Source organism: Atractosteus spatula, chromosome 5 (assembly GCF_055471065.1).
Source record: "Atractosteus spatula isolate fAtrSpa1 chromosome 5, fAtrSpa1.hap1, whole genome shotgun sequence".
Classification (NCBI taxonomy): domain Eukaryota; kingdom Metazoa; phylum Chordata; class Actinopteri; order Semionotiformes; family Lepisosteidae; genus Atractosteus; species Atractosteus spatula.
Genome location: NC_142710.1, coordinates 13,375,084 through 13,393,700, shown reverse-complemented (window position 1 = coordinate 13,393,700; position 18,617 = coordinate 13,375,084). Strand labels below are relative to the sequence as shown.

At 43.6% G+C, this 18,617-nt stretch overlaps 1 protein-coding gene and 3 non-coding genes across 4 annotated transcripts; 1 reads left to right on the top strand and 3 right to left on the bottom strand.

The window, feature by feature from the left end:
- The first annotated feature begins 235 nt into the window (after window positions 1–235).
- Window positions 236–7,079, top strand: LOC148834202 (CD59 glycoprotein-like). Its single transcript, XM_088916981.1, has 4 exons — window positions 236–300; window positions 5,380–5,465; window positions 5,827–5,949; window positions 6,979–7,079. The coding sequence occupies exons 2-4, from the start codon at window positions 5,411–5,413 to the stop codon at window positions 7,077–7,079; spliced, it is 279 nt and encodes a 92-aa protein (XP_088773107.1). The 5' UTR covers window positions 236–300; window positions 5,380–5,410.
- Window positions 7,080–8,330: 1,251 nt separating this feature from the next.
- Window positions 8,331–8,403, bottom strand: trnaa-agc (transfer RNA alanine (anticodon AGC)). Its single transcript has one exon. It is a non-coding gene; the product is annotated as a tRNA-Ala (tRNA).
- Window positions 8,404–8,954: 551 nt separating this feature from the next.
- Window positions 8,955–9,027, bottom strand: trnam-cau (transfer RNA methionine (anticodon CAU)). Its single transcript has one exon. It is a non-coding gene; the product is annotated as a tRNA-Met (tRNA).
- A 544-nt stretch (window positions 9,028–9,571) lies between these two features.
- Window positions 9,572–9,643, bottom strand: trnap-agg (transfer RNA proline (anticodon AGG)). Its single transcript has one exon. It is a non-coding gene; the product is annotated as a tRNA-Pro (tRNA).
- Between the last annotated feature and the right edge of the window lie 8,974 nt (window positions 9,644–18,617).

Genomic DNA, 18,617 nt, shown 5'->3' with positions numbered 1-18,617 from the left:
CCGGCACTCCTTCTTTTCGCTGCGGAGGGAGAGGCAGTAAGCATATCTGAGTTTCCCTGTCCAATCCCCCCCCCCCTCCACACACACCTCCAGGGTGAGCTGACACATTATCCGAGAACCGCTCTACATTTCGCCGCCTCGGGTCCCATCTCCCTTCAACAGCCGCAGCGGACAATGGCGCCCTGGCGGGCACGTACGCGCGGGGGCCGGGGGCCGGGGGCCGGGGCGGGCGAGGGCGTTATAAAGAGCGGGACCGCGGCCGCCGAGTCGCACCGAAGCCCCGGCGGAACCCGAGACCAGGTGAGGCGGACGTGTGCGGCTCCCGGAAGGGAAGCAGGGCTCCGAGCTGGGGGGGACGGGAAGCCCGGTTCGGTCCGCGCTGACCTCCGGCGCCAGTCGTTGTAATAGGAGCCGGAGCGACAGATAGGGTCTGTAAATGAGAACCGTTGTAAAAACGCCGTTTTGACTTGTCGGCAGGTTATTTCTGAAATGGTTAAGCGCCCGGGACGGGATTCCTTGGTCACTGAGACCCTGATCTTGGATTGTGGGGTGGGGGGATATTTAAGGATGCCTGTCCCCCCCCCCATTAAAGGGGGTGTCTACAAATAGAGGTGGCTCTGTGCCGGCTGTGACTGCCTCTCGCGTCTTGCGGGGATCTTGACGGAGTGACCGGAGTGCGATGTGGATGTGTGCGCTCCTGGTGTGTGTGAGCGACGATCGGTGTCCGTCTGTTCCTTCTGCAGGGTGTCTCCAGCTTAGGCACGAAACTCAAGTTCAAGTTTTATGTGTCGGTCCAGCCATATACAAGTACCCAGAGGAGCGAGATGTCGTTCTCCGGGTCTGCGGTGCGAGTACAGGCAGACACTGACGAGACAGTACTATAGACGATGTACACGTAGACATGTCTGACAGGGTACAGGGTGCAGGGTACATAAAGTGCAATGTGCATAGTGCAATTGACTTGACAGGATTGTGCAAAGAATAGAGCGGACAGTATGCCTGACATTAGGCAAGAAAGAACTAGGTTTCCAGATTTGGAGTAGGTGCAGTAGGTAGCAGGGTGTTGAGGAGCCTGACAGCCTGTGGAGAAAAGCTGTTACGGAGACTGGTGGAGCTGACCCGTATACTGGGATACCTTTTACCAGACGGTAGGAGGGCAGGGAGGCTGCAGGAGGGGTGGGAGGGATCGTCCACAATACTGGAGCCTTTTTGTGTGTGCAGCCTTTGTGGTACTGTAGATGTCCTGAATGGACGGAGGGGAGGCTCCAGTGATGTTTTGTGCTGTATTGACAATTCGTTGCTGGGACTGCCTTAAACGTCCGGAGAACCCGCAACAAATATCCGCTTTCACTATAAGAATAAATACTGTATACTACGTTGCTTCTATATTATATAAAGGAACAAGTAATAGGTTTATTCCATGCTGAAAAAAAGAAGAAAGAGAACACAACGTTTCGGCCGTGGAGCCTTCTTCAGGTGTCTTCTGCCTTCTTGCCTTCTTCAAGGCTCCACGGCCGAAACGTTGTGTTCTCTTTCTTCTTTTTTTCAGCATGGAATAAACCTATTACTTGTTCCTTTGCAGCCTACGCATGCTGACGCAGCTACCCACCTCTATATTATATAGACACTTTTACTACTGCTGCTGCAGCTCGTTCACTAGTTTTTATTACACTCCACAGGTACGGTATACAGCTGATACTTATCAGCTTTCAGCATCCAAAGGCAGGGAGTAAAGCGTGGAGGTGCTGCCCCCTATTGGTTACAGTGTGTAACACATGAATAAATGCAGCACCTCCGATTCCTCGCTGCTTCATGGAAGATAGATACATTAGTTCAGTTTCAGATAGATACATTAGTTCAGTTTCAGATAGATACATTAGTTCAGTACTTGTACTACTCAGCCTACGTCTGATCAGACTTCCTCTAAATCTTTTTCTAGATCTCTTCGTCATGCTGTATAATCTCAGCTGACTTCCCCGTCTTTCTCACACCCGAAGAAGGCTCCGCAGCCGAAACGTTCTGTTTCCTCTCTTCTCTCTTCAGCAGGGAATAAACCTATTACTTGTTTCTTTGGAGCCTGCGCATGCTGACGCGGCTACCTACTTGAACTAAGTTCAGTCTCAGTGTGGTTTTTGCAAAATATTGTGTTACTTATTTAAAAAATTACACATCCAATGCAGTGGAGGTGGAAAATTAAAATGATACCAAGTCAGCAAATAGCCTGATATCAGTCCGTCGGAGCAGAAGCTGTGATAGGGATGATAGCTATGATCTCCCTGCAGCTCAGAGCTGACAGCCTAGTGGAGCTCAGCAGGTGTGAGCCTGGTTAGTACCTGGGTGAGAGACTCCTGGGAAAGCTGAGGTTGGAAGAGGTAACCAGTAGGGGGCGCTCACCCTGCAGTCGGTGTGGGTCCTAATGCCCCAGTGTAGTGATGGGGATACTCTACTGTAAAAAAGGTGCCGTCCTGCTGATGAGACAAAAAACGGAGTTTCTGACTCTCTGTGGTCATTAAAAATCCGAAGAAAAGGAGGGGTGTTACACTGGTATCCTGTCCTTTACCAGTCATGGCCTCATAATAATCCCCCTCTCTGAACTGGCTTCATCACTCTGTTCTCCTCCACACTGAAGATATCAGTTCAACTGTCCTTAGTGCACAGCATGAGCATTTTGTAAACTAACTATGACAGTAAAACAGTGGCAGTACAGTGTAATTCATCAGGTCTCGTACGATGATGTTGTAGTGTTTGGGCATGCAGCTCTGTCAGTGTCCGCGCTGTAGTGATAATGACACAGAAACAGGGATACAGTTGGAGAACTTGTTGTTGTTGCTCTGTGGGCAGTAGAAGAGAAATGTTTCAGACACAGAATAAGAGTAGTGTAGCATCTTAGTCTTTAGTCTTAGTCCAGATTTGACTTCAGTCTTTGTTCCGACTTAATCTTTAATAAGGAAGTGAGCAGCGCCTGAGACAATTAAGCAATTAAGGTTGATTGATTAATTAAGTACCTGAAGCACAAGTCGAATCAGACTGCTTTACTCCTGGTGCAGGTCACAGGGCCCCCATCTGTAGCTGTCAGGTGAATACTCCTTAGGGAGTACTGGAGATCACCCAGTGGGACACTTAGGAACACAAGAAACTTAGGAACACAAACCACGAAGCCAATAATAAACACGAAAGTTTATGATTATTACTATTAATCATACTCATCAGCTCTCTTTAATCTTTTCTTGCGTTTCTGCTGTGTGTCTGTGAAGGGGCAATAATCTAGGGATAGTTAACACAGGGGGCAAGTTATTATAATAATAATAATAAACTTTATTTGATATAGCACCTTCAAAGGTGGCTTCTCAAAGCAGTTTAGAGAATGACAACAACAATAAATAAAAAGAATACACAAGATAAAACACAATTACAATACACAGAGGAGACTGTGGGTGGTGGTACTAAGAAAAGTAGAAGCAGAGGGGTGAAGAATGGAACCAGTTCAGTAAAGGCTCTTCTGAAGAAGAGGGTTTTGAGTCTGGATTTGAAGGAGTTTAGAGAAGTTGACTCTCTGATATCCTTGGGCAGAGAGTTCCAGAGCTTGGGGGCATCACATGAGAAGGCCCTGTCACCCATACAATGGAGACGGGCTTGGGGGACAGTTAGGAGGGCAGAATTAGAAGAGCAAAGGCTGCCAGGTGGGGAACAGGGCGATAATAGTTCAGACAGGTACTGAGGTGCCGAGCCATGCAGAGCCTTATAGGTGAGCAGGAGGATTTTAAGGTCTACATGGAATTTGACCGGAAGCCAGTGCAAGGACTCCAGGATAGGAGTAATGTGATCAATTGCACAAGACCTGGTCAGGATTCTGGCTGCTGAGTTTTGGACATACTGGAGTTTGTTCAAAGTAGATTTAGATACCCCAGCGAGTAGAGCATTACAGTAGTCAATTCGAGAGAACACAAATGTGTTGATCAGCTTTTCAGCCACAGTTAGTGATAGTATAGGGCGTAGTCTAGCGATATTTCTGAGGTGATAAAAAGATGTTTTGACAGTATGCTCCACATGTGCGATCCGCCCATCTATGATGCAAAACTAAATTTGAAAATCAATTGCTTTTTTTCTCTAGTGGATAAAACAATATCATCTTTAAAAGAAAGCTTTATGATACTGAAGGACTATCGTGGCGTTTTCAGTGTTCTGGGTGACAATAATTACGATGAACGTGAACTACAGCAACACTGTAAAGATGTACAATTGAAACTGAGTGCTGAACGTAGTAAGGAATGTGATATTGACGGGACATCGATGGATGAGGAACTAAAAACTTAAGTTGTTTTCTAAAATTTAGTATGACTCCCGTTGAAGTATTGCAATATATTTGCAGCAGTAATTTGCTGGACACATTTCCGAATACTTTTGTAGCTCTCCGGATATAGTTATCTTTGCCAATATCGGTCGCCAGTGGAAAACGTAGCTTCTCCAAATCAAAATTTCTTAAAAACAACTTAAGGTCCACAATGTCACAAGAAAGACTGTCAAATCTAGCGACCGTTTCTATAGAAAACGAGATACTGGAGGAAGAAAAGCACTGAAACTGACATAAACAATTTCGTTTCCATGACAGCAAGACGTGTAACTATTTTATAACAAATTATTATATCCTCGTGACTTTGAGTTCCTAATCACTCTGATTGCAAATTCAAATTTCCTGTTATTTTATGTTCAATCATTTGATTTGTATAATTTTATACAGAATGACTTTATGCGTGTTGTAACTGTTATTATTGAGAAATAAATAATGCACTAACTTAAAAAAAAATGACTTGAAGAAGGGGCGTCTTTTTCTAATTTGCACAAAGGCGCCATGTGGGTGAGCGGCCCTGGCTTGACCTCTCTTGTGCCCCCCCCGGGATGCGGTCCTGTATTTCTCTGGCTCTTCTTTCCAGGACTTCGCCCACAGACTCCCTGGTGCCTTTTTCCCCAGTCCCGCTGGCTACCCCCTCTGCGAGGGCTGGGGCTGCATCTTCGGCTGGTGTTTCCTCTGCCTGCCTGCTTGCTGCCTCAGTCGGCCGCTGGCTGGTGAACGTGCCTGCTCTTGGGTTCAGGCCCGAGCTTCAGAGCGGCGCACTCCAGCCAAACTGAAAATCTTCCCACCAACACCAGCAGCTATTCAGAACGAAGGAAGCGCACTTTTCGAATGATAAGAGCTCAGAAATGGCATCGGTCTCTGTTCTACTGCTCATTCACCATGACGCCCGTTCCTCAAAGGGCTTTCTTCACTTCGCAGATTCATTGTCTTTAACCTTCTCAGCTGAGACCCTGCAATTTCCCAGTTGCAGTGATTCTTCAAATGGGCAGGGTGATCATTATTACTGCTTCTGTTTACAATTCCAGGAACTAACACTCCGTTTTGCTCTGAGACGCCATGGAGATGAAATCGCAAGTGTTTCTTGCTGTTGTCCTGCTGGCTCTGAGCTGTGGTGAGTTCACTGTTTCTCTCTGATTGCTGTCCCGCAGGCTCTGGGCTGAGTCCACTGTTCTCCCCAGCTGTGATGTCCTGTACTGTCACTGTGTTCCTCCTGCAGTGTCTCAGTGATGTCCTGTACTGTCACTGTACTGTGATGTCCTGTACTGTCACTGTGTTCCTCCTGCAGTGTCTCAGTGATGTCCTGTACTGTCACTGTACTGTGATGTCCTGTACTGTCACTGTGTTCCTCCTGCAGTGTGTCAGGGATGTCCTGTACTGTCACTGTGTTCCTCCTGCAGTGTGTCAGTGATGTCCTGTACTGTCACTCTGTTCCTCCTGCAGTGTCTCAGTGTCTGTGTTCATTCTGGTTGCAGGAGAAGCTCTGAGATGTAATAACTGTGTGGCTGTGGGTCGCTATGGCTCCTGCACCACCAAAGTGGAGACCTGTGGATACCAACAGGACACCTGCATCACTGCTGTGTTCAAGTACCCTCTCTGTAGGTCGACATCTTTCTACTGGATATCAGTCACTTAGGACAGTTTCTCTTTATGTTAACATGGACACTGTCCGTAACAATTTATATGGTTTCTAACAGATAGTGTGCAGCTTATTTTAGATAGATAGATACTTTATTGATCCCGTGAGGGAAATTGCAAAACATGGTTTTCTAAAACTGTCCTATAGAGCCTCCAGCCCCAGTCCAGTGAGGCTTATAGGCCCCCCTCAATCAGAGGGGCTCCAGCCCCAGTCCAGTGAGTCTTATAGGTCCCCCTCAGTCAGAGGGGCTCCAGCCCCAGTCCAGTGAGGCTTATAGGTCCCCCTCAGTCAGAGGGGCTCCAGCCCCAGTCCAGTGAGGCTTACAGGTCCCCCTCAATCAGAGGGGCTCCAGCCCCAGTCCAGTGAGTCTTATAGGTCCCCCTCAATCAGAGGGGCTCCAGCCCCAGTCCAGTGAGTCTTATAGGTCCCCCTCAATCAGAGGGGCTCCAGCCCCAGTCCAGCGAGTGTTATAGGTCCCCCTCAATCAGAGGGGCTCCAGCCCCAATCCAGTGAGTCTTATAGGTCCCCCTCAGTCACAGGGGCTCCAGCCCCAGTCCAGCGAGTGTTATAGGTCCCCCTCAATCAGAGGGGCTCCAGCCCCAGTCCAGTGAGTCTTATAGGTCCCCCTCAATCAGAGGGGCTCCAGCCCCAGTCCAGTGAGTCTTATAGGTCCCCCTCAATCAGAGGGGCTCCAGCCCCAGTCCAGTGAGTCTTATAGGTCCCCCTCAGTCAGAGGGGCTCCAGCCCCAGTCCAGTGAGTCTTATAGGTCCCCCTCAATCAGAGGGGCTCCAGCCCCAGTCCAGTGAGTCTTATAGGTCCCCCTCAGTCAGAGGGGCTCCAGCCCCAGTCCAGTGAGTCTTATAGGTCCCCCTCAATCAGAGGGTCTCCAGCCCCGGTCCAGTGAGTCTTATTTCTAAATTGTTATTTGACGTGGAGGGTGGGTCTCTCTACTATTCCTCCACCGATGTCATCCCGTTGTTTCCTCAGACGGGCATTTCCGAAGGTGCATCCGGGCCTCCGACTGCTTCGTGCTTCAGAGCAGCTCCTACGTCAACGCGCGATGCTGCACCACCGACCTCTGCAACTGAAGCCTTTCCCAGAATCCCACGCTCTCCCCGCTTCCGCTGTCTCTAACCCCCCCCCTTGCCCTTGTATGCTAATCAAGACAAATTGAGTATAAAGCAAGCATGAGTTATAACTGAGCGGTCTGAGTGTTGAATCGTGTCGTGGGTGACGGGGGAAAAGTCTCTCCCACTTTCACATGTCACTTTCATCATTCCATCCCGGAGCGGATTAGAAAGGAGACAGAAATGAAACCGGTTTCGCCCTGAGCGTCTTCCAGGCTGTAACACGTGCGCTGCCTGATCACGGGCGACGTGGCGGACTGACCGCTGTGGCCACCAGGTGTCGCCAAAGACAAGAGAGCACCGGAATGAACGAGCCAGAGCTTAGCTTCTGCTGTTCGCTTTCTCAGTTTTCTTCAGGTGTTTATTACAATTCATGCGGACATTCACAAAATAATGAGAGTAGGAGGAATGAAAGTAACAAATTAGTTGTAAAATACATTTAATGTTTCAAAATATCCTACAGGATTAATGAACAATTTCTGTTGATTGAAGTGTTATAATTTAAAAAAAATTAAGAAAGGATTTAGCAGCGCGATATTCATCATGTTGCATCTCCGTTTCACATGACTGCACAGTATATTCTTAATAATTAAAAAGAGTATTTATAAGTATATATTAATTAAAAAACAGTATTTATATTTTTTTCCTCACATACTAGTGTGATTTAGGCTTGAAATATGTCATCTGGTAATGTAGCGAACAGCCGGCGATACCGGACAGCCCTTCCCTCCTGTGAGCCCTGTTGAAGCGAAGCTCTGCTGTGCTGTGCTGTACTTTCACCCGCTGTGCGCTCGGCACTCAGTGTATTAGTTCAGGTGGGGAGCTGCGTCAGCATGCGTAGGCTGCAAAGGGACAAGTAATAGATTTCATGCTGAAAAAAATAAGAGAACACAATGTTTCGGCCGTGGAGCCTTCTTCAGGTGGACATATAATACTCACTGTATTATATAATAATGGATTGAAAGGGACACATTCTGACGTGGGTGTAATTAAGATTGAACCCTGTGAGTTAGAAAATGAATAGTCTATCAAATACACCGCGGATTTTCTCCTGTTTTAACAGGTTTCCCGTGGAAGGGTTAAGTTAAGCTCTATAATTGAAAACGTGGCGGTGAGAGATCATCGCGTCCTTACAGCGCTCGACACAATGTCTTCACAACATGGCAAGTGAGACAGGAGTCTGTCCTCTCTAGTACATGGAGCGCAAAAGGCTGGAGGATGCGGGCATCGATCCCGCTACCTCTCGCATGCTAAGCGAGCGCTCTACCATTTGAGCTAATCCCCCTGGCTGTGGCCCTGAGCAGCTCCGTGTCGAGCACACTGGATTCCTCACGAGTCTTCCGTGCGATCGCACACACGTGAAAAACAGACTCGAAATCAGAAGACTCATGACCTCTCTGGCTCGTTGGTCTAGGTTTGCTCTTTGGTTGCGAGAAGTCCCGGCTTCAAATTGCGGACAAGACCTGTTTTATTACAAGAACATACGTCCAGCTCTCCTCGTATTTTCTGCTTTTATGAAACGACTATAGCAGCACAGCGGAGTGCGCGTCGTGATCACTCCTCGCTCAATGTGAGGTTATAGCGAGGTGGGTTAGCTGGCGGGCTGTCTGCTGGTTTACAACAACCAGTCGTGGAAACACCTTCACCACTCGGAGTTCATCTGCTGCTCTCATGTATCATTATTTTAAAAATGTGTGAGTGGACACCGAGCATCATAGCGAGGGATCGAACCGTATTTATCGCGGACTAACCACCTCGTAGTCGGCGTGGAAGGGAGTGTGTGTGAGTGAACGTCTCACGCCTCATCTGCGAAGAGCCCAAAACAGCAGCGACTCCTGCCCCGTGTGAGGATCGAACTCACGACCTTCAGATTATGAGACTGACGCGCTACCTACTGCGCTAACGAGGCTGGATGCTGGCCGAGCTGCAGTCTGAACCCACACGATGTGGTTTCCCATCAGATCGGTGAGATCCACACCATCCGCTGTCACAATAAATCCCAATCCGTCATTTAGGATCCCAGCCATCCGGAACAAACTGTTCTCCCCCCTGCGCTCTGGCAAGCGGTACCGGGCTGTTCAAACAAGATCCACTGGACTCCAGAACAGCTGCTATCCCACTGCAGTGCGCGTCCTCAACAGCTCACTGCAGGGCCTCAGACTTAAAGCATGTCCACACTCTGCTCTTTCTCATGGTCTACTATGTTTTTTTTCTCACTACTACATGCTTATTGTCCCTCAACATATTGATTGCTCCTGTTGTTATTTATTGTTTGTCATGTACTGTCTCCATTGTGTGGTGGGATCTGTTGTTGTCCAGAGAGATCAGTGAGAATAAGAATTCCAATGTACATGTGGCAATAAACTTCCCTACTCCTCTAGTCTACTCGTTTCAGATACACGGAAGATAAGAGGTGAGCTTGATACGTCTTCCTATCATCACATAATAAAACCGGGCTCGTCCGGGATTTGAACCCGGGACCTCTCGCACCCTAAGCGAGAATCATACCCCTAGACCAACGAGCCACACAGGTAGGCAGCTGTGTCAGCATGTGTAGGCTGTAAAGTAAAGTAAAGGTTTATGCCATGCTAAAAAGAAAAGACGGAAAACACAACGTTTCGGCCGTTTCTTCAGGTGTCTTTGTCAGTCTGTTTGAAATCTTTCTCTTCAGAAAGACGGCGAAAAGAAGTGACGATTCTGTTGTCGAAATGAACCTTACTTGTTCCCTTGCAGCTGACGCAGCTCCCCACCTGAAATGAACATTATATATATTCGAACATTATTTCCGTGTGACTGTTGTAACTGTTGACTGTTGTGACTGTTGTAACTCTGACAATATTGCCCCCGAAGGACTCAAACGCCGAGCTGAAGAAAAGGGAAGCAGAACTCATCTTGATAACTCGCCGGGCAAGAGACCAGAACACCACGCGAAGTGATATAAAGCGCATTTAACCGATGACTACAAAACTTAGAAACGTACATCAGACAAACAACGTTCAGAAATAGAGTACAAGGCAAGCATGTGATATAACTGAGCGCTCTGAGTGTCGTGGGAAAAGTCTCTCCCACTTTCACATGTCACTTTCATCATTCCATCCCGGAGCGGATTAGAAAGGAGACAGAAATGAAACCGGTTTCGCCCTGAGCGTCTTCCAGGCTGTAACACGTGCGCTGCCTGATCACGGGTGACGTGGCGGACTGACCGCTGTGGCCACCAGGTGTCGCCAAAGACAAGAGAGCACCGGAATGAACGAGCCAGAGCCTAGCTTCTGCTGTTCGCTTTCTGAGTTTTCTTAAGGTATTTATTACAATTCATCTTAAGGATTAGTGATAACTTGCTCCTATCTGCACTGTTAGTTTTCGGACAGTTTTGGTCACCTTTTTGTATATTGCCCTATTCATTGATTTTATCCCCAAACTGAGCCAGATGAAAAGTGTGAAGAATACCTGTTCTACTGGGTAAACTCTCTACATTTTGTCATTTAAAGTGCAGCTAGAAGTGTAACTGCTGGCAAAATTCTATGGTTCTCTAACCCTAACCCTAGCCAGGCATTAAAAGCATGCCGATTTAACTACCATTTGACAGCATTTTTCACCTTCATGAAAATGTGCCTAAACAAGACAGATTATTAAAGAAGATACAGATGCAGCCATTCAAAACGCGTGGGGTTGTACCGTGGTGGGCATTTCACATCAAAACGCGGTATGACGCGGTGTAACGCGTCCTTTGACGTCATACCGGAAAGTATCCGGAATCACCTTGTAAAACCGCCAGGAGGAGCCAATAAAGCTTAACCTCTCATGTACAGCATTTGAGCTTTTAAATTTAAACTGTGTATTACAGCATGTTAATCATCAGTCATTAAAAAGTTGGTATATTTTATGAAAGCAAGATTGCTCAGTTGGGCAAAAGTACACAACCTACCTTTATCATAAATATTCTAATTATGCAGAAATATTTTATGCATCAAAGCCTTTACCGAAGATATTACTAATAGTATTAATAATGAATGACCTTGGACAAGCTGTAAACTCAAAGTATTACGCTGGTTCACATTCTTTGTAACCGTCATTTTAAACGAAAATACTTTATTTTTTCATCGACAAAAAGTAACACGACAGCATTTTGTTGATCTAACTAACAAGGACAGGACGTTAGCTAGCCAATATGATAAAGGAATAAATGATTTTTTTGTTTATTTCTTTAGCACATTTATTTGAACATTTCCATCGATTGTACAAACACTGAAAAACTGTCCAATCCCTAGTTCGTCGGGCATTTTCTTTTACTATAACAGACATAAAAACTCCCTTGCTTTTAACAGAGCGTTTCATAATTTCTAACAATGAAAATGATTTAAACTGCGACACTTTTATCATTCAACGAGAGCTCAAAATATCACAAGGATCCTCAAGAGAACAACAAAGACAACAGAAAAAAATATGTGTATCAGATACATGAGAATCCAAGCTTTTTTATCTACGCTAAGAAGTAGTCTTTAAAATGTCTTCAACACACAGTGAAGTCAGAATTCCGGGGTGTGCGTATATGAGAAAATATAGGACTTCTTCGAATGTGTGTCAGCCAATCAGATTTCAGGACTGGAATTATCCGTTTTATAATGGGGAATATAGTATGGAATCGCGTATCTAAAGAAATTAATAATGATATTAATTTAAGGCTCTAAATATCTAAAAATATGTATGTATATAGCAGGTAGTATTACTGTATTCCACTTTCTTTGTAAACACGGAAAAACAGATTCACAACGCGACGCTGTGTCACTCTTCTGTATAAAAAAAACGGTTTGAACACCCTGTTTTTAATGAGCTGCTGAGTTAAGAATAGGAGTGTTCCTGCTGTCAGTCTTTACATAAACATATTATGTAAACTGTACTGTATATTGCTGGTCTTGGTACTTTAAAGAAAAAATACACACCAGTCTTCCATTTCTCCCTAAACATTTTAACCATCAAAGTCTTTCATGTGGTTATTTCGGAAACGTTTTTACATGCTCCTTCTGAGCATGTTACTGTTTACTGTTTCTGACCATATTACCTGCCCTGCCTGCGGGCACTTTTCCTGTCCGTGGGGGAGGGTGGACTGTCTTCAATTAGAAGGTTAGCCTATTCTACTCGGAGAATGTAGAGGGGGTGGAAAGTGCCCATCACATCAAGTGTCATTTAATTAGTATTTCAATTCGCACTGATTCCCTTGCGAAGATATAGACATAAGAATATTCATGCGTGGTCAAAAAATGGCATTAAGCACTTAAAATTAATATGGTCAGTAACAGTAAACTGTAACATGCTGTATGAAGATCGGCTAAACTGGGAAGAAAACGCTTTCAGAGAAAATGTTTCAGGTGTGAAGAACACAGATCCCCAATGCAATTTCAACCAAACCTGTCCCCGCACACCCTGCCCGCACTGCCATTAGAATAGACACAAAGCACTGAAATCTTTCGAGCTGATGATCAGGTGTTTCCATCAACACCTTCCAGCAGCACTCCTGTGCCCAGACGAGAGAGAGACACAAGACAAGCCCGCCAAGAGTGCGAGTGAGCCAGAGAGCGAGCCCGAGAGAGAGTAACACCAAGGGGTGAGGAACCAGGGAACTATTTACATGGAAAACGGGCGATCTCCCCAGACTGTACGCCCGTTTCACTGTTGCCTGGATACCTCTTTATCCAGGTAACAGTTTCACAACTCACCCTTCCCCCTGCCTGTCTGACTTTTTTAACCCTTCTGTGCCCGGATTGCAGCGGGTAAGATATTTTTCCAAGAAAAAAAGAGAGATTAAAAAAAGAAATTTCACCAGAGCCTCTTCTCTTCTTGTGTCTAATTTATAGTTTAGAAGGATTCAAGCAGGATTTCAGATGAAAGGCAGCGACCTTAATCAAGCCCAAATCATAATTGAACCCATTCAGAGCCTACATTACATTTTAGCGTTTCATTCTGAGCAGAAGACCCTCACACCTGAAGAAGGCTTGCGTTTTCTCTCTTCTCTTTTAAGCGTGTGTACAATGCTGTAATACAGTTTAAAATAATTAAAAGTTTAAACAGTATCAACTAAACTCCATTAATATAACTATCGAGTGGTATTAAATAAATTCAGCTTTTTAGTATAGATTACCCCTTTCTAAAATGTATTTAAAAAATAAAAATGATTACAATCTAATCTTTCCACGTTTGATCCCCATATCCCAAGAATAATAAATCTAAACGGGGAGAAAGCTATGCTGAAAGCTTATTAATATACTTAGAAGACAAAGATAACGATTTACGTTGCATTTGTCTGATTATGAATCAAAAAAGATTTAATTAAACACACGTTTGCGATTTAAATCAAAATGGGGGTAACGGGGACTCTCTCTCTCTTATTATCAACACTTGTTCAATTGTGGTTCTTCTCAGATACTGCAGTTGGGCATTCAGGTAGATTGCCAGGCGAAATAAAAACAGGTTTCGATAGTTAATAACCACTTTTTATGCGCGAAACACGGGTGATTTTTCTTCCTCCTGATCAGCTTAGAAATCTTTGTACACTGTAAGGTTTTTACTTCTTAATTAAACGTTTAAAATACGCGTTTCGAATAGAAACAATCATCTTCTGTTGTCTTCCTGGTATGTAGAACAGATCAGCAGGTCTTTTTTCCCCAATCAGAGGGGTGTCAGATGGTGTCAGCCAATCACCATTCTGAAGCTGTGCCATAATCTCTGGTATAGGCACACCCCAGAATTCTGTCGCATAGTTTAAATCATTTTTATTTTAGGAAATTATGAAACGCTCGGTTAAAAGCAAGGGAGATTGTCTGTTATAGTGGACATAAAAACAAGAGTTTGCTGCGGCGTTATTGGAAACCCAATTTTAACAACAAATCGCCGGCATTATATCCTAGAAGACACAGACCGGCGCCAGACCGGGAGCATGCCCAGAGTGTAAAAGAAAATGCCAGACGAACTAGGGATTGGACAGTTTCCAAGTGCTTGTACAATCGATGGAAATGTTCAAATAAATGTGCAAAAGAACTAAACAAAAAAAGTCATTTATTCCTTTATCATATTGGCTAGCTAATGTCCTGTCCTTGTTAGTTAGCTTGTTCTCACCATTGACACATTTAGCCAATTTCCGCCTGGAATTTCCTCCCCCTTAAACATTTGTTATATCTCTGCAGCAGAACATAGCAAGAGCCTGGTTCAGGTCTTAAATTGAAGGTAACCCCCTTGGCTTTGAGTGTGAACAGTCAAATTTCTTATATTTCGTAATGTGTCCACTCAGCTGACAAACATATGAAAAAAAAACCCCAAAAACAGCAGGCAAAAATGTTTTTTTGGTCTTCAGAGGTCAGATTTTTCAACTATATGCATGTCAAAGGCCTGAGATGATTTGAAAACCTTGTTCTAGGTGACTACTAGCTTGGATAACAATCTGGGACAAATTGATCAATTAGAAAATATTCTACATCATGTTTTGTGAAGACTGGACCTGGAATGGAATGAAAATAATAAGAATAAAAACCATTGCAGAGTTTTTTTTACCAATCAGATCGCCTTATTTCTCGCGGTTGTTCTTCAAACATTTACTACAAAGTCAATAACGTTCAGTAGTCTCCAGGTCTGGAGATAAGCTAGTCTGCGTTATTTTGGATATATATCATGCTTCAGAATAAGGTAAAAACTTGGGATATATATATATATTTTTGCTTTTGTGGTTTTGTTGGTAAAAATGTATGATATTGACATGCTGTGCTGGCCGGGTGTTTTTACTGGGATTCTGCTAGTTCATTAATTTATTGGTTTATTGCATAATACTGTCATACTGTATCTGTGAAACAAACTTTATGGTTTTGTTGTGATGATATTGGAGAATACGTGCATGTGAGAAATTTGTGGAGCGATTTGGAAAAAACGTTGTTTATCTTAAAAAAAAGTGGCATCTGGGGAGACAGGCTAACAGCTTAGATCAACGAAATGCTGTGGTGTTACTTTTTGTCGATGAAAAAACAAAGTCTTTTCGTTTAAAATGACAGTTACAAAGAATGTGGACCAGCGTAATACTTTACAGCTTATCCAAGGTCATTCATTATTAATACTATTAGTGATATCTTCGGTAAAGACTGACAGCAGGAACACTCCTATTCTTAACTCAGCAGCTTATTAAAAACAGGGTGTTCAAACCATTTTTTTTAAGAGTGACATAGCGTCGCGTTGTGGAATACAGTAATACTACCTGCTATATACATACATATTTTTAGATATTTAGAGCCTTAAATTAATATCATTATTAATTTCTTTAGATACGCTATTCCATACTATATTCCCCATTATAAAACGGATAATTCCAGTCCTGAAATCTGATTGGCTGACACACATTCGAAGAAGTCCTATATTTTCTCATATACGCACATTCCCGGAATTCTGACTTCACTGTGTGTTGAAGACATTTTAAAGACTACTTCTTAGCGTAGATAAAAAAGCTTGGATTCTCATGTATCTGATACACATATCTTTTTCTGTTGTCTTTGTTGTTCTCTTGAGGATCCTTGTGATATTTTGAGCTCTCGTTGACTGATAAAAGTGTCGCAGTTTAAATCATTTTCGTTGTTAGAAATTATGAAACGCTCTGTTAAAAGCAAGGGAGTTTTTATGTCTGTTATAGTAAAAGAAAATGCCCGACGAACTAGGGATTGGACAGTTTGTCAGTGCTCGTACAATCGATGGAAATGTTCAAATAAATGTGCTAAAGAAATAAACAAAAAAATCATTTATTTCTTTATCATATTGGCTAGCTAATGTCCTCTCTTTGCTAGTTAGTGGCTGTGTTTCTGTGTTGCGTAGCAACGAGTGACTATATTCTCAGGCGGAGGAACGTAAACAGCTTAATTTTCGTGTTAAATACATTTTTTTAAATTAAAATTCATTCTATACAGCATTCACATATTTCGGGACCGTTTCATAAAACTTTGGTGCTTAAAATGTTTAGGGAGAAATGGAAGACTGGTGTGTATTTTTTTCTTTAAACTCCCAAGACCAGCCATACACAGTACAGTTTACATACAGTAATATGTTTATGTTCCTAAATTAATATCGCTTATGACCTTCAGATGCGTTATGCTCCTCTTCTTTTTATGCTGAGCTACTAAAATTTCCCTTTAGTGGTAAAATTTCATATAAATATTCAATACTAAGCGGATTGAAATGTGCACAGTAAAGACATTAAATGATTAAATCTTTTCACTACCGACCAATGCACCACGAGTGCCCCTGTCGGTCATTCTGGCCAGCCAATCACGTACCGCCGTACCGTGCGGTGGCGCACGCATAGTTGCCAGCAGTACGGGTAGTGCTGGGCGATAATTCGATAACGATAATTATCGCGATATAATTTTCCTCGATATAATTGAAACAAAAGTTCGATAAATGTTCGATGTATATGTTTATGCTGCAAGTGCACAAAATAACGTGGTGGTGTTTACCCACACGGTGGTGGCTGACAGGACTGTAGTTAGAGTGGAGAAATGAGCGACACTGAAGCAACTGTAGTGCTGCCAACGACCAGCTCGAAGGACGATGACATCGCCGACAGAAAAGTTCATTCAACTTTGGTAATTTGGAGATATGTTGGCTTTTTACGATCAGACATCAAACAGAGCACTTTAAACTTGGCAGTCTGTCTGAGCCATCTTCTATGTGTGTTTTATCACACTGCAGTATTTAATTTTTCTATTAAGATATTGTAACGCTTACGGCCGACAGGCACTGTGTAAGAGCCGGCTTACCAGAGCAGGTGACGTCACTGCCCTTCCCTGTGATAGCAGGACTACAGCTACTAGGCTGTGGAGAGATCTGTCTTTAGCTCGCCGGGCTGGGTCGCTGCTGAGTGACGTGGGAGTCCAGAGTTCGAGCCCCGGACAGTGTGGGCCCGACTGAATGCGGCAAGGGCGCCTGCCTGAGCCCCCTTTGCGTTACAATATTTATTTTCTAAATTTTACTCATGCATACTTTGACTTAAAAAAGACTTGAATACACTCTGCCTCAGATTTCTTTAATGTTTCTGCTGTTTGGCAGGTGTTTGTTGTGTTCTTAGAATAAAGAGTTGTTTAATTTACCAATTAACTGTCTGGTTCCTTCAACTTTCACTCAGAGAAAAAACCTGCCTTTAAACTTGAAAGAAATAATGATTTGACATTTATTGTGATAATGTTTTTGGCCATATCGCCCAGCCCTAAGTACGGGTTTGTACTGTGCACTTTTCATCTGGCTCAGTTTGGGATAAAATCAATGAATAGGGCAATATACAAAAAGGTGACCAAAACTGTCCGAAAACTAAAAGTGCAGATAGGAGCAAATTATCACTCATCCTAAAGATAACTGGGGGCGCAGAATGCAGCCCTGACGGTAAAAAACTTCTACCTGGTGTGGGAATGCTAACCCTAACCCTAGCTAGGGTTTCAAATGTACATTCCAGCAGGGTGTCTCAGAAGCCCTCCAAACATTAAAGTTGAATTTTATCCTCAAACCAAAAAAAATCAGTCTCAAACAATCAAAATGGTGTTGAAAACCTCTAGGAAATGTATCTTCTTTAATAATCTGTCATGTTTAGACAAATTTTCATGAAGGTGAAAAATGCTGTCAAATGGTACTTAAATAGGCATGCTTTTAATGCCTGGCTAGGGTTAGGTTTACAGAACCATAGAATTTTGCCCGCAGTTACACATCTAGCTGCACTTTAAATGACAAAGTGAAGAGAGATTACCCAGTAGAACAGGTATTCTTCACACTTTTCATCTGGCTCAGTTTGGGGATGAAATCAATGAATAGGGCAATATACAAAAAGGTGACCAAAACTGTCCGAAAACTAAAAGTGCAGATAGGAGCAAAATATCACTCATCCTAAAGATAACTGGGGGCGCAGAATGCAGCACTGACGGTAAAAAACTTCTACCTGGTGTGGGAATGCTAACCCTAACCCTAGCTAGGGTTTCAAATGTACATTCCAGCAGGGTGTCTCAGAAGCCCTCCAAACATCAAATTTGAATTTTTACCTCAAACCAAAAAAAATCAGTCTCAAACAATCAAAACGGTTTTTAAAACCTCTAGGAAATGTATCTTCTTTAATAATCTGTCATGTTTAGACAAATTTTCATGAAGGTGAAGAATGCTGTCAAATGGTAGTTAAATCGGAATGCTTTTAATGCCTGGCTAGGGTTAGGGTTACAGAACCATAGAATTTTGCCAGCAGTTACACTTCTAGCTGCACTTTAAATGACAAAATGTAGAGAGTTTACCCAGTAGAACAGGTATTCTTCACACTTTTCATCTGGCTCAGTTTGGGGATGAAATCAATGAATAGGGCAATATACAAAAAGGTGACCAAAACTGTCCGAAAACTAAAAGTGCAGATAGGAGCAAATTATCACTCATCCTAAAGATAACCGGGGGCTCGGAATGCAGCACTGACAGTAAAAAACTTCTACCTGGTGTGGGAATGCTAAC